Source organism: Nycticebus coucang, chromosome 22 (assembly GCF_027406575.1).
Source record: "Nycticebus coucang isolate mNycCou1 chromosome 22, mNycCou1.pri, whole genome shotgun sequence".
NCBI lineage: Eukaryota > Metazoa > Chordata > Mammalia > Primates > Lorisidae > Nycticebus > Nycticebus coucang.
Window position 1 is genome coordinate 17591205 of NC_069801.1, and position 14825 is coordinate 17606029.

Sequence of the window (14825 nt, forward strand, 5' to 3'; positions counted from 1 at the left end):
GTCTAGAATAAAAGACCTTCAATCGACATTTTTCAAGTGTATATATTACAAAGGTTCATTTCTGTGAAGAGTTGAACTCTGAATCTATTTTCTCTTACTGTTATACAACATGAAAAAGGAAAAGCTCAAGTGAGATTTAATGTATAAGGTTATGCCTTTTGATTTAAAATAGCCATAAAACCTATAAAGCAAGTATTAGAGGGGCATCTCTGCAGTTATATTTTTAATTGGTGAGAGGGACAGGAGAGGAAGTGGCCATTTTAAAACTCAAATTACAATTTGCAATCGAAGGAAAGAATTTTGACACGGAACTCAGGTTTTATTCTTATGTTTTTGCTAGGGTTTATATTTTAGGATGGGTAGGGGAAGCACAATAAATTACTCTTCCAGATCATTTCTACTCCTAATTTTCTTCATGACAACATTGCAGCTAAAAACATCCAATTTCTAAGAAATACAAACAACTCAAATTTTATTTGTAGATTTTGTTCTTTGCAAGAAAAATCAGGATTTTTACTTAAGTGTAATTAGATTTATAGTTAAAACTTCAAATTGTAAAAGCAGCATTTAAAGAATGTTTGGTGTCTTTACTTACGTACATGGGCATTAAAAAACAACTGAATTTAGGTCTTGCCAAATAAATACCCATGTTAACTAGAAACTACTATACAACAGACCATATAAATCCTCCATCAGTTTCCAAAAAAAAAAGGGACTATTAATAGGGCCTGTTAAACCACTATACTGTGTGATGACTGCACTTTGAAAAAGAAATGAAATCAACAAATATTTTCTTATTTGAAATAAAAGCCATGAAACCCAAAATATGATCTAACCAAACTCACAAAAAATTAAGTGGCTTATGATTTCTGAATCTGCTCTTCCTATCACAAGACACCAAACAAGAAGAAAACAAACAAAAAAAATGTTGTGTCCATTTTAATTATTCACCAACAGCTTATATTTTTATCATTTAAAAACATTTTAGAACCACCTAAGTATAAGGTGGAAGGAGAAATTTAATGATATTTTGAAAGTCATCCCAGCTTTTCTGTACTATAAAGTTTAGATTCTCTTGTTCCTCTCATTCTTAAGCAAAAAAGTCATTAGAATAATTAAAATTTCTAAAGGAAACAGAGAAATAAATGCTATGCCTTGGCCAACAAAAAATATAGCCAGTAGGGATAGCAAATTAAATAAAAATAATGGAGGTGCCAACAGAAAGAGTTATGATACTAGCTATTTTTAAGCCTCTCTTACCAAGGCCTGAGTGTTTCTCAAAGCAAATTTACATAGCAATAGGAAATTACATTCCTAATACAGTAACTGAAACAGTAGTCATGACCATGTGTACTAAAACTGAAGTCCACAGTGCAATTGATGCCACAGTACTAACAGTTTTCCCTGTATATACATTCACTTATCCAGCAAATAAGGTCTCTAGTCACAAATTATCCTTAATAGAAAGAATATGGGTCAAAATAAATTGCAGTCTGCTTCCCCAACTCCTTTTATTTTAATGAAAATTATCCAATGCCTGCAAGAATATTCAAAAGTCTTTGTACCTGTTGTTTTTTTTAATAAAGGATAAAATTTCAAAATTAGAATAGTCTGAGAAAACACCAATCAATGAAGTGTTACTTGGAATAAATACTTGAATTTAGACTAATCCTCAACCTGATAGCCATGATACATGTTGGAATAGACAAGAAATTTTGCATGAATTTGATCACTCACATAGGCAGTTATACTTTGAAAACAATATTCCTTGTAAGGATTACGAATAAAATAATGTTTTAGGACACAATTGAATTTGAAATAGGTAATGTTTTGAATAGATTTTTGAGTTTTATTGAAATCTTACATGAACAAGAAATTGGAAATACAATCACATCAAAGAACAAATTGTCACGGCTTTGACGTTTAAGCCAAACAAATTTTGTAGGGCAGATTTCAAAAAGGTGTGAAGTTATAACAATTTAAAAACACAGTTAACCTACTTCTAGGAATGCAAAACATACAATCATAGGTTATTTTCAATACAAGAAAACTTAAATTTGTTTGCTTTAATTTCTTAAAACTACTAAGACAAAGCACTAGCTTGTATTTTTATTTACAGCATACTCCATACTCCTATGTAATCTATCCCAAATCCAAAAAAAAAAAAGAAAAAAGAAAAAAAGAAACTGTCCAAAACCAAAGGTTCTGCAAAATCATGATTTAACAGTGTGCTCAGCCTTTTTTGAAGCTAAAATGAAGCCTGAAACGATAAAAGCATTGTAACCCCCAGAATAAGGGAACTCTGCAAGCCCAATAATGTCCAAGAGCATTTATGAAAAGAGAAAAAATAAAAAGACTTGAGTATATACACAATAGTGATTTCTCCAGCCCAATACAAATGGCAGCAAACTGCTACTTAAAGATGAAACAGTTAAGCCAATTTTTTTTTTTTTGAAGAATGTAGATCTAGAGCCAATCATATCTTGCCAATATCATTTTCAAGCCCTCACTTGTCTATTTCCACTGTTGCCCATAAGTATCCTGATAAAATTCCTGGTTGTCATTATTGTAACCATAGTTACCAGAATAGTCACCACCTTGCTGAAGCGGCTGCTGAGCGATGGGTTGGGAACCCCAGTTCTGTTGGTTGTTGGTCTGACGACGCTTGGAATCAGGTTGGTTGTACCCATCTGCCTTTCTCTTGCCTCCTACATTGCCCCCACGATTGCCCCGAGATCCACGGGAACCACGGCCTCTCTGCTGTTGTGCAGGACCCCCTCTGCCACCCCTAGAGCCTCTTGGTGGTCCCAAAGGTGCCCCCCTCTGTGAATAGCCAGCTCTACCTCTTGGAGGTGGTGCTCCCCGCCCCCTTGGTGGTGGTGGAGCACCTCGCCCTCCCCTTCCTCCTCTTCCTCTTACTGCATAGCCATCATCATAGCCGTAGTAGGGATCTTCATAGCCTCCACGATAGTCGTGATAATCATAACCATAGTAATCATCATAGTAATCTTCATAGCCATAATAATCTGGAGGGTAGCCATATCCACCTCTGCCCCCACCACGACCCCGACCTCTAATAGGAGGTGGCATTCGAGGAGGAGGGTGGTAGTAATAATCTTCATACCTAGCAATGGAAGAAAGGGAGAAAAAAACAAATTAAAGATTTTTCCTGATTTTGTTTTAACCTAATCTCTGTTACTCCTTATTCAAAGACACATCCAGTAAAATGGAGACTCACGCAGTGTTTCTGGAGGCCTGTCTAGCAGCTTGGCGTTCTTTCCTTTTCTTGTCTGGTGGCTTGGCTAAGACTATTTCAATTTCTTCCCCTTCTATTTCTTTGCCATTCATTTCATCCATAGCCTACACAAAAAGCAGAAAAATTTATTTAAGAAGTAATATAATATTTTAAAAATAACACCAATGTGTCGTTTAATATACTTAACAATTTACTTCACAATTACTTTAACTTGAATCTAGCCTAAGAGTTTTTGTTTTTTTTTTGGAGACAGAGTCTCAAGCTGTTCGCCCTGGGTAGAGTGCCGTGGCAATCATAGTTTACAGCAACCTCAAACTCTTGGGCTCAAGAGATCCTCTTGCCTCAAATTTTTTCTATTTTTAGTAGAGACGGGGTCTTGCTTTTGCTCAGGCTGGTCTCGAACTCGTGAGCTCAAGCAATCCACCTGCCTCAGCCTCCTGGAGTGCTAGGATTATAGGCGTGAGCCACTGTGCCTGGCCTAGCCTAAAAGTTTTTGCTTGATTTTTTTTTTTTTTTTTAATTTTAGTCTCACCATGTCACCTTGGGTAGAGTAATCTTAGCACTCTGGGAGGCTGAGGTGGGTGGCTTGCTTGATCTCAGGAGCTTGAAAACAACCTGAGCAAGAGCAAGACCCTATCTCTACTATAAAAATAGAAAAACTAGCCAGGTATTGTCGTGGGTGCCTGCAGTCCCGGCTACTCGGGAGGCTGAGGCAGGAGGACTAACGGAACCCAAGAGTTTGAGGCACTCAATTCAAGACAACAGGATGAGATTGTCTCAAAAGAAAAGAAAAAAAGATGCACAAAGCCAGGCCAGGCATAATGGCTCATGCTGGAAATCCTAGCACTTTGGACCAGCCTGAGCAAAAGACCCCATCTCCACAAAAAATAGAAGTATATAAGCTGGGAGTGGTGGCACTACTCAAGAGGCTAAGGCGAAGAATCACTTGAGCCTGGGAGTTTGAGGATGCAGTAAAACCCTAAAGACACCACTGTACTCTAACCTGGTCAACAAAGCAAGACCCTACCCTGGGAAAGGTGGGGAGGAGGAGGTGCCACAAAGCCAAAAAAGGCTTGGACTACTGAGGACTCAAGCAATCACCTACAAAGTAGTAAACAAACATTTAATGTTCTAGTCCTTTATTCACATTGTTCCACTAACAACCTCTGTCATATGCAAAGGTTAACAAAATATCACCTCCCTGTGATATTTTTTGCTTCCCTATAAATCCAGTCCCTATTCTGAGTACACATAATAAAATGCTCTATCCATAAAGAACTTTCAGTGATTTAAAAGTATCTGAACAAAAATTAAATTAGTCCTCTAGATTTCACTTTCCCCTTTTACTACCTCAGGTTTGGGCTATTTCAGCTAAAGGAACTAAACAAATCTACAAAAGCTTACTGCTATAAGCAAAACAATAAAACATGTACTCTCTGCTCTAATTATCCTGGAGAAGGTGACTCCCAGTCCTAGGCTATAAATTTTATATCATTTCATAGGTTTCTTTGGCAAACCATCCTACCAATTCTTGTATTTTCAATTTGGACAACGATTTATTTAAAAACAACTGAATCAGGGTGGTGCCTGTGGCTCAAAGGAGTAGGTGCCGGCCCCATATGCCAGAGGTGGCAGGCTCAAACCCAGCCCCGGCCAAAAAACTGCAAAACAAACAAACAAACAAAAAATGACAAACAACTGAATCAAAAAATATTTACAAAGTATAAACTTATTAGTTACCTGTGTTATATACCATTGGAAATATCAGAAACAAAACATTACATTCGGTGCTAAGCTGTGAATTCTATAAGCAATATTGCCTCACTAATTAGCTCCTATCAATAAGCAAACCAATTAATTCTGTACTAGTAAAAGATTCTGTTAGAGCTGTTTTAAAGCAGCAGCCTAGGCAAGAATTACAAGTGGGGTACCTCACCAACAGATCGTGTGGAAAAAAGAACCAAGCCTGAAGCACTAAGCATTTTGGATCCACCTTCCTAATTACATACAGAAGTTTTTTTTTTTATCTTGTTTTTTTCCCCCTAGGGAAGGAAAGAACAATAGGAAGAAAAGGCTGGAAATTTCACCCATTCAAAATGATGATAGTCCCTTACTAACAGAAAGTAGGAGCATATTCCGGTTTTATGTTCTAAACCATATAAAAATACTTTTTATAATTTTCATTGCTATCATCACAGAGTAAACCAATCATTATATATAAGGAATACTCTTAGCAATTACCAGTATGGGCAAAGCACAATCAACACTATTCTAACTCTAAACTCTATATAGAGACAAAACTATGAAGAACTGACAGTAACCTCACAACACATCTACTGAATTAAATGCCATGTACCTTATGTAAAGTAATGTATACCACTCAGTTTTTCATAGGCCCAAAAACTGGTAAGTAAAGTAGTTCTAATACATTCACTACCTGCTTAGTATTTATAGCAGCTAATTACCATACCTTACAATACTTCCAAGGCATCATGCTACCAAAGGCTTACAAAAACAATACAGAGATTAAAAATAACATCTGAGATCACAAACAGTAATAATCCAGCTTTGAAATATGAAATCTTACCTGTTATACTACCACCACTTTATAAAGGTTATTAAAAGAAAATTCCAGAGTTTGGTAAAAGCTAAAAACTAACTTTATCTCACTTTTTAAGGTTACTTTATCTGTTTAGCAAGTTTCAACAAGAAATTCAAGTAGTAAGCAATGTTTCAAAATTTCTACCTTAACAGCTGCTCCTCTGTCTTCGAAATGAACAAATGCATAATCTTTCAGCTTCTTCACTCTTTCAAGTTTTCCAAATTCAGAAAATGACTTTTCCAGTATTTCTTCTGTCACTGTAGTAGCCAAGTTTCTCACAAATAAAACTTTCACCTAATAGCAACAAATAACATAATTGACATTGGCTACTTAATTTTAGCTGAAGTCTTAGAGTATTTCTTCCTGTCTTCATGGCATAGGCTTTTCTTCTCTAAAATGTTTGGTACTAAAAGTTCTATAATAGGGAGAATGAAACATTGCCAAAAAAATAATTCTGATATTAAGTTACCAATTTAAAGAAAATTGTTGATTTTTGCCCTGTCATTAAAGTACCTAACATTATGAATACAACTATCAAGGAACCAACACATAATTACTAAACATGGTCCCTAAGTCCCCTCCAAAACATATTTCTGGCTTTTTCAGTTTCTAAAGTTCTTATGAAAAAACAAGCAAGAATATTCAGAGGAAAAACAAAGAACAAAATTTATCAACTAACTCTACTAGATATAAACATTATAATGCTTAAATCACTGAATTAGGAAGTGTTAAACAGAAGAAAAGATAAAAGTTGGACATACCTCATACTATATACCAGGATAAATTCAAAATAGATTAAAACTTTAAAGGATTAAAGGATAAGAGAGGGACTCTAAATAAAGTATAAGAAAATTAAGGAGATTCCTTTATATAATACTGGAGTGAAGATGGCCTTGTGAATTAAAATCTAGAAGCAATAAAAGTTATATATTTAACTACTAAAAACAAATGACTACTACATGGCAAGAAAAAAAATACCATAAGCAAAGTCAAAAGACAAATAACAAATATGGAGCAGTATATCCAACTTCTATCTCAAAGAAATAATCTCTCTTCTATATCAGAGCACTTGAAAATAAGAAAAGCTCGACTATACATATGGCCCTTAAAACATATTGAAAGTTCAAACTCAAGCATAGTAAGAGATTCAAATCATTCATAGTACTGAGATACCATTTGCTATCAGAATGGCAAAGTCCAAAAGTGTGATTGTATAATATTTTGTCAAGGAAAGGAAAATAGCCCTCCTGTATTTTGCTGGTGGGAATATAAAAGGGCACCTCTCCTACAGAGGGAAGCATGACAATATCTTAATAATTATAGATGCTTTTACCCTTCAGTCTAAAATTCTACCCCTAATAATCTACAGGTACATCTGTGTCAGCCGACATGATACAAGATTATTCATTAAAGTATTATAATACCAAAAGATTAGAAACAACTCAACTGGACGAATATACTATAGTACATCCACAGAATGGAATATTATGTAGCCATAAAAACTGATAAGGAGCTCTATGAGCTGGTAAGACCAGGATACACTGCTGGTAAACAGTTTTTTTCCTATTTTTTATCTCTGAAATAGAGATACAATTTACAGTCAATGTGATAAACAAGGACTGAGACAGTTTAATTAGCAGAATTTTATGATATCTTAGTGGTACATATACTAATGATCCACTTCCCTCCTTAGAGTTGATGAAATAGTGAATAAATCAAATAACAGTCAGTAAATACAGCAGGCTGCCAGCAACCCTTCAGGTGAAAATTAAGAATATATAGTCATATTTCCCTTCCATTTGCCTAAGGAAACACTAAATAGATAACCCAAAGACAACTAGAAATGGATGTCTTATAGGAGACCAGGGGGATAAGGCAGACATAGAGATGGGGTAAAAGTGGGATTTCTCTGTCTATACTTTTCTATATAATTTTTGATTTCTGAACTAAGGAAATATATTACCTATTCAAACAAAAAACTAAACATATCCAGTGAATTAACTCTAGACTCAGATAAAGAGCTATATAAATAAGACGATTCTAATTTAAGGGGGGAAAAAGCTTAACAGTTTTCACTTCTGCCCCTTCCCCTTCTCAATGTTTTCTAGAATTTTTTTTGGCCGGGGCTGGGTTTGAACCCGCCACCTCCGGCATATGGGACCGGCGCCCTACTCCTTGAGCCACAGGCACTGCCCCCCTTCTCAATGTTTTCGTATTGAGGTCCAGCCTCTACATTAAACAGGCTCCCACTGTTTTATTCACTTTTTGAAAACTCAACATAGATTTTTATTCCTTTCTATGAATAACTTAAAATGTACTATATAAAAATTACCTGTTGAAACTGTGTTTAAAATGTTCAATAGGAAAAAAGTCTCTTCAAGAGAAATATATTTAGGTTTTGGTTGATTATAAAACTGATCGAACTTGGCAAAAAAAACTTCAACAATCTATAACATTGAAAGGGTGAATAGCAGAAGCTTTACTCTGATGGATAAACTTTAGATCCCATTTATAAAAAATTAAAGGAGCCAGGTGCAGTGGCACGTGCCTGTAGTCCCAGCTACTCCAGAGGCTGAGGCAGGAAGAACGCTTGAGCCCAGGAGTTCGAGGCTACAGTGTGCTGATTGCACATTACTGCACTCCATCCAGCCTGGACAAGATACTGAGACAGACGGATGAACAGAGGGAGGGACGGAGGGATGGGAGGTAGAGGAGGAAGGCAAGCAAGCAGACAATAAAGTCAGTATTATTTGATCCCAAGTTTAAAGAGGCCTCTTTTTCATTCTGAAATCTTGTTTTCAATCTAAGAAAAGTAACAGTTACTAGAATAAAATCATATGGTTTTCTAACTCTAAGAAGATTTAGGATGAATTCCCATCTGAGTAGTTACCAGAGGTATGTGAAAAGTGGTTGATAAGCAAATTACTAGCTATAACTTTCAATTTTCAAAGGATTTCACTCCTGTTTTATAATGTGTAACACATCTAAATAATGCTATTTTTAAACATTGTTATAGAAAATGCAATGCAGGCCATGCTTAGTTTCTACAGATAGATTCAAAGTTGTAGGGGATCTTAAGATATATCCAACCTCAATAAAACAGATGACACCAAAGTTCAGTGGTTTGCCCAAAGTTATACCTCTATTAGAAGAAACAACTGGAATTAAAATCAAAACAGTAAAAAATAAAAACAAAAATTCAAGGTTATTTAAATTCTGGGTCCCTTTCCTAGACATCCATCTGCTCAAGAAATATGAGATGAAAGGAACTGAGCAGTATTTCTTTTTTTTTTTTTTTTTTTGTAGAGATAGAGTCTCACTTTATGGCCGTTGGTAGAGTGCCGTGGCATCACACAGCTCACGGCAACCTCCAACTCAGGGGCTTAAGCGATTCTCTTGCCTCAGCCTCCCAAGTAGCTGGGACTACAGGCACCCGCCACAACGCCCGGCTATTTTTTGGTTGCAGTTTGGCCGGGGCCGGGTTTGAACCCGCCACCCTCAGTATATGGGGCCAGCACCTTACCGACTGAGCCACAGGCGCCGCCCCAGTATTTCTGAAAGTAGATCTTCTCTTCTTAACACGAAGATATCTTTGCCTACAAAGACTTTATAATACTGGTATAAACCAGAGTTCTCCTCTAAACTTGCCTCCTTAAGTATGACTGGCTTTCTAAAAACCTGGAACAAAAAGCCTAAGGGCAAGACTCCTCACTCAAGAAGAACCCAATCACTAATTTATGGCCATTTGCAGGACAGAGCCTCCCTGAGAAGGGAAGGGATAACCAAAATACTCAAGAACTCACTACAAGTAGCAGAGATGCAACTCTGATAGGTCCCTTCAATCTAGGAGTTACCCAAAAGAAAGCCTAAGAAGGACTAAGGTACCACCGTTTACCAGGCAAAGATCCTAGAAACGTTAAGTAACTGAGGACCTGCTACAAAACTTGTCAGGCATATTTTGCCAAAACCAAATAGGACAATCCTCTCCCTTTCTTCATGGAAACAAAACATTAAAACATTGGGCGGCGCCTGTGGCTCAGTCGGTAAGGCGCCAGCCCCATATACCGAGGGTGGTGGGTTCAGACCCGGCCCCGGCCAAACTGCAACCAAATAGCCAGGCGTTGTGGCGGGCGTCTGTAGTCCCGGCTACTCGGGAGGCTGAGGCAAGAGAATCGCTTAGGCCCAGGAGTTGGAGGTTGCTGTGAGCTGTGTGATGCCATGGCACTCTACCGAGGGCCATAAAGTGAGACTCTGTCTCTACCAAAAAAAAAACAAAAAAAAAAAAAAAAAAAAAAAAAACATTAAGGGAACTTGACCATTCCTCCCTTCCCCCCCAAAAAAATCTTAAAAGATTATATTTTATAATCTCTAAAAACATTATTTCTCTCTTTACTCAACTAGACTCTTTCTATCTCTGTATCAAGACAACACTTAATCGAAGAGATTTCATTTCAGTTCCTTTTTTACACATTCAATCTGCAGGAAAAGGGATGGTTAATGGCCCTGGATACCAACGCAGGTTAACTTCAGTACTAAAGCAGCTCTTTGCCAAAACAGTTAAGAGATAAACTTTGTACTTATCAGAAAACTTGAGGATTTTGAGGTTTTACTCTGAGTATATTTAAATAATAACCCTACCCTCACCCCAAAACAACTACATTTACCTTAGCCATTACTTCTGGATCTGGTTCTTCCACAGGGTCAGCCCATTCAACTGTAACTACATTTCCCCATACTTTTACTTTTCCACTCATCAGCCGGCGTCTGGCTTGTGCTGCTGACTTGTGATCCTCATATTCAAGGAAGCAGAACCCCCGATTCTTCTTTTTGTCATCGGGTTGATGATAGAGAATAACGTCCACCAAACCCTCTGTTAAACCAACAGCCAGATATATAAGCCAAAAGCATCCACCACACATCTAGCGATTAGGCAGACCTAAATCCACTTGCTGATGAGCAAAAAATAAGTGAAGCAGCCTCTAAATGAGTCACTAATTACCTAGTACACAATGAAATCAGCATAATTAGATATGAGGTTTGGGACAGTATTTTGTTTCTTTTTAATTTTAGGGGTCCTAAAGGTACAACCATATATAACAGGTTCGATTATTTTATTTTGCCATTTAACATGCTGCACAATGTTTTTTTTAAGTGTTTGATATAAGATAACCTTATAATTATAAAGATACTATCCATAACCTTAAAAACAAAATTATAAACCCAAGAGAACTTTCTCTGTTTTTGAGACAGGATTTCACTGTCAAAGGCTAGAATGCAGTGTCATCATTGAAGCTCACTTTAGAGGCCTGTGGCTCAAAGGAGTAGGGCACGGGCCCCATATGTCAGACGTGGCGCATTCAAACCCGGCCCCAAACCCAGCCCCGGCCAAAAACTGAAAAAAAAAAAAAAAAAAAAAAAAAAAAAGCTCACTTCAGTCTCAAGCTCCTGGGTTTGAATGATCCTTCTGCCTAAGCCTCCTGAGTAGCTGGGATTATAGGTACATAGAGCACCAAACCCAGCTAATTTTTCTACTTTTTGTAAAGATAGGATCTTGCTCTTGCTCACAAGATACAGAATGTGATTCCTTTATAGTAGAACTAAAGTAAGGGAGTAGAGATGAGGTAGTCATAGAAGTAGGAATATAAGGCCTTGCTCACAGTGGTCTAGAACTTCTGGCCTCAAATGATCCTCCTGCTTTAGACTCCTAAAGTTCTAATATTACAGGCATGAGTTATCACTTTTGGCCTTAAATTCTTAGATGTAGCCCATGATTCTCTAAGCTCCAGACATGGCTAACCACCCTTTGGCTAGACATTTCAAATGTAACATGTCCAAAATGGTGCTGCCATGGACCAAATCTATCTTCCCTAGACTTTCCTACCTAACAAAGTGTCATCTACCCTGTTCTCAAGCCAGAAATTGATAATATACTCTTAATTTCTTCCTTTACTTCTTCATCTCTCCTATCCAATTCTAAACTCATTTACTTCTTTCCACCTCCACTGTTACCCTAGTCTAATTTCCTACTGAGCTATTGCCCAATCCCAAACAATTTATCAGCTTCCACTCCTGACCCTTCTTTCCAAGACTTATCCACAGGGCCGTAGGAATAATATTCTGTAAACATTAAACAGAAAACATGTTATTCCCTGCTTACAACCTTCAAATGCCTTCTCTTTATTATGCAGGGTATCCTAAAAGACACCCATAAAGTCGCCATACATAGAGAAAATAGGAAATTGCAGCTAAATGTATATTCACACAATATTCATTATGCAATTTTACAAAGAAGTGGTCAAAACATGGAGAATATTTTGTAAAGAAAGGTACCCTTAGCTACAACTTCCTGTTTTCTCTATGTATGGAACTTCATGGGCAACTTTTAGGACACCCTGTACAATAAAATCCAAAGGCTTTACATGGTCTACATGTCATAATTCTATTCTAAATTCCACCTGTTAACAACACTGGCCCTCTCTCAGTTACTTTAATATAACAAGTTCTTTCTTGCTTGGGAGGTTTGACATGTTTGCTCTCTCAGAATCCACCTCCTGGCTTGGTGCCTGTGGCTCAAGCGGCTAAGGCGCCAGCCACATACACCTGAGCTGGCGGGTTCAAATCCAGCCTGGGCCCGCCAAACAACGATGGCTGCAACCAAAAAAAATAGCCAGGTGTTGTGGCGGGCGCCTGTAGTCCCAGCTACTTGGGAGGTGGAGGCAGGAGAATCGCTTCAGTCCAAGAGCTGCTGTGGAGGCTGCTGTGAGCTGTGATGCCACAGCACTCTACCCAGGGTGACAGCTTGAGGCTCTGTCTCAAAAATAAATAAATAAATAAATGCACTTCCTTTTGCTCTTTGTATGTTACACTCTCCTTGTCCTTCAGGTCTTGTTAAACTGTCACTTTATCAGAAAAGTCTTCCATAAACATCAAAACAGGAATAGTAGCTATTCTCTAACTAAATACCATGTATTTTCCCCTTTATACCAAAATACCATGTATTTTCCCCTTTTGCCAAAGGTTGAAAATTTTTTAAATTCTGTTTTATCTCCTTTCCCAGAATGTAGGCTCTATGAGGACAGAGAATAGGTCTGCTATTCACCAATATATCCTAGCACACAGTGCAATGAGAGTATTTAACAGGTGCTTTTAATAAACATCTACTAGAGGAAAGAATAAGTGGATATGAAGCCAGAAAGAAACTGTAGATAATAAAAAAGTGATGATGTCAAAGAACTTTGCCAGCAGGGATATTTTACCAATACAATTATAATGGGCAGTGGTTACAATGCCCATTAGATGCTAGAAATCAAGATTTCAGAGTGGGTGGAATTTCTGGTGACAAGATCCAGAATGTGATTGCTTCATAGTAGAACTAAAGTAAGGGAGTAGAGATGGGGTAGTCATAGAAGTAGGAGTCTAAAGCCTTGGATGGTTCATCCAAGTAGATTTTAAAGTACTAAGAGTAAGTCAATTTAGAGCAAAATAGAAATACTATGAGCCAGCTGCAATCTTCAAATTAAAAAAGGATGAAATCAGAAGAGAAATGGATGATAGTTTCAAGGAAGGGGAAAGAACAGTATGTCTAAAGGATAAAAATGTGAAGAAATAGTGTTTTTTTTTTTTTTTTTTTTTTGTAGAGACAGAGTCTCACCTTATCGCCCCTGGTAGAGTGCCATGGTGTCACACAGCTCACAGCAACCTCCGACTCCAGGGCCCAGGCGATTCTCCTGCCTCAGCCTCCCGAGTAGCTGGGACCACAGGCGCCTGCCACAACGCCCGGCTATTTTTTTGTTGTTGTTGCTGTTGTTGCAGTTTGGCCGGGGCCAGGTTTGAACCTGCCACCCTCAGTACATGGGTCCGCCGCCCTACCCGCTGAGCCACAGGCGTCGCCCAGGAATAGTGGTTTTTATAAGGAGAGGTAGCGGACTAAAACAGTGTTTTTAATCATAGGTAGTATCAATAGATCTCAATTAGTATTCTAAAAAATGAACTGGGCTGGGCATGGAGGCTCACACTTATAATCCCGGCATTTTGGGAGGCCAAAGGCAGAGAAGCACATGAGGCCTGAGCAAGAGCAAAAATTAGACAGGCATGGTAGCCCATGCCTGCAGTCCTAGCTATTCTGGAAGCTGAGGCAGAAGATTGGTTGGGCCCAGAAATTCAAGGTTTCTATAAGCTATGATTGTGCCACTGTATAATAGCCTGGGTGATAAGGTGAGACCTAGTCTCAAAGAAAAAAAAAGAAGAAGAAGAAACAGAATAGGAAGTATCAGAATAAATCATGTGTGATGGTGTGTAATAAATAAAAACACAGTTTTGGTAAATTTGATTCAGTTATATATAAATGTTTATAGATCTGCGATATAAAATATGTACTTCTTTTTTTTTTTTTTGTAGAGACAGAGTCTCACTTTATCACCCTCGGTAGAGTGCCATGGCATCACACAGCTCACAGCAACCTCCAACTCCTGGGCTTAAGCGATTCTCTTGCCTCAGCCTCCCGAGTAGCTGGGACTACAGGCGCCCGCCACAACGCCCAGCTATTTTTTGGTTGCAGTTTGGCCGGGGCCGGGTTTGAACCCGCCACCCTCGGTATATGGGGCCGGCGCCCTACCGACTGAGCCACAGGCACCGCCCTGTACTTCTTAATCTACGCCAAAGACTTCTGAATTGGAAATTTTATTTTATTTTATTTTTTTGAGATAGAGTCTCAAACCGTCACCCTGAGTAGAATGCTGTGGCATCATAGTTCACAACAACCTCTAACTTGGCTCAAGCGATCCTCTTGCCTCAGTTTTTCTATTTTTATTAGAGACAGGGTCTGGGTGTTGCTCAGGCTGGTCCCAAATCCGTGAGCTCAAGCAATCCACCTACCTTGGCCTCCCAGAGTGCTAGGATTACAGGCATGAGCCACTGCACCTGTGCTAAATTGGAAATTTTAGAAATTATCTAAACAAGGCAACTAGC

General features: G+C 38.1%; 1 protein-coding gene across 3 annotated transcripts in view; it reads right to left on the reverse strand.

Moving 5' to 3' along the window:
- Window positions 1-1826: 1826 nt before the first annotated feature.
- The window catches only part of HNRNPR (heterogeneous nuclear ribonucleoprotein R), a 42435-nt gene continuing 29436 nt past the window's right edge, over window positions 1827-14825 (reverse strand). For all 3 annotated transcript variants that reach the window (XM_053577147.1, XM_053577144.1, XM_053577145.1), the window contains 4 exons: window positions 10523-10728; window positions 6003-6152; window positions 3239-3360; window positions 1827-3124 (listed from right to left, as the gene is read on the reverse strand). In XM_053577147.1, the coding sequence (XP_053433122.1) occupies window positions 2515-3124; window positions 3239-3360; window positions 6003-6152; window positions 10523-10728 (1088 nt within the window). In that variant the 3' untranslated portion in view covers window positions 1827-2514. The remainder of the gene's footprint in view (window positions 3125-3238; window positions 3361-6002; window positions 6153-10522; window positions 10729-14825) is intronic.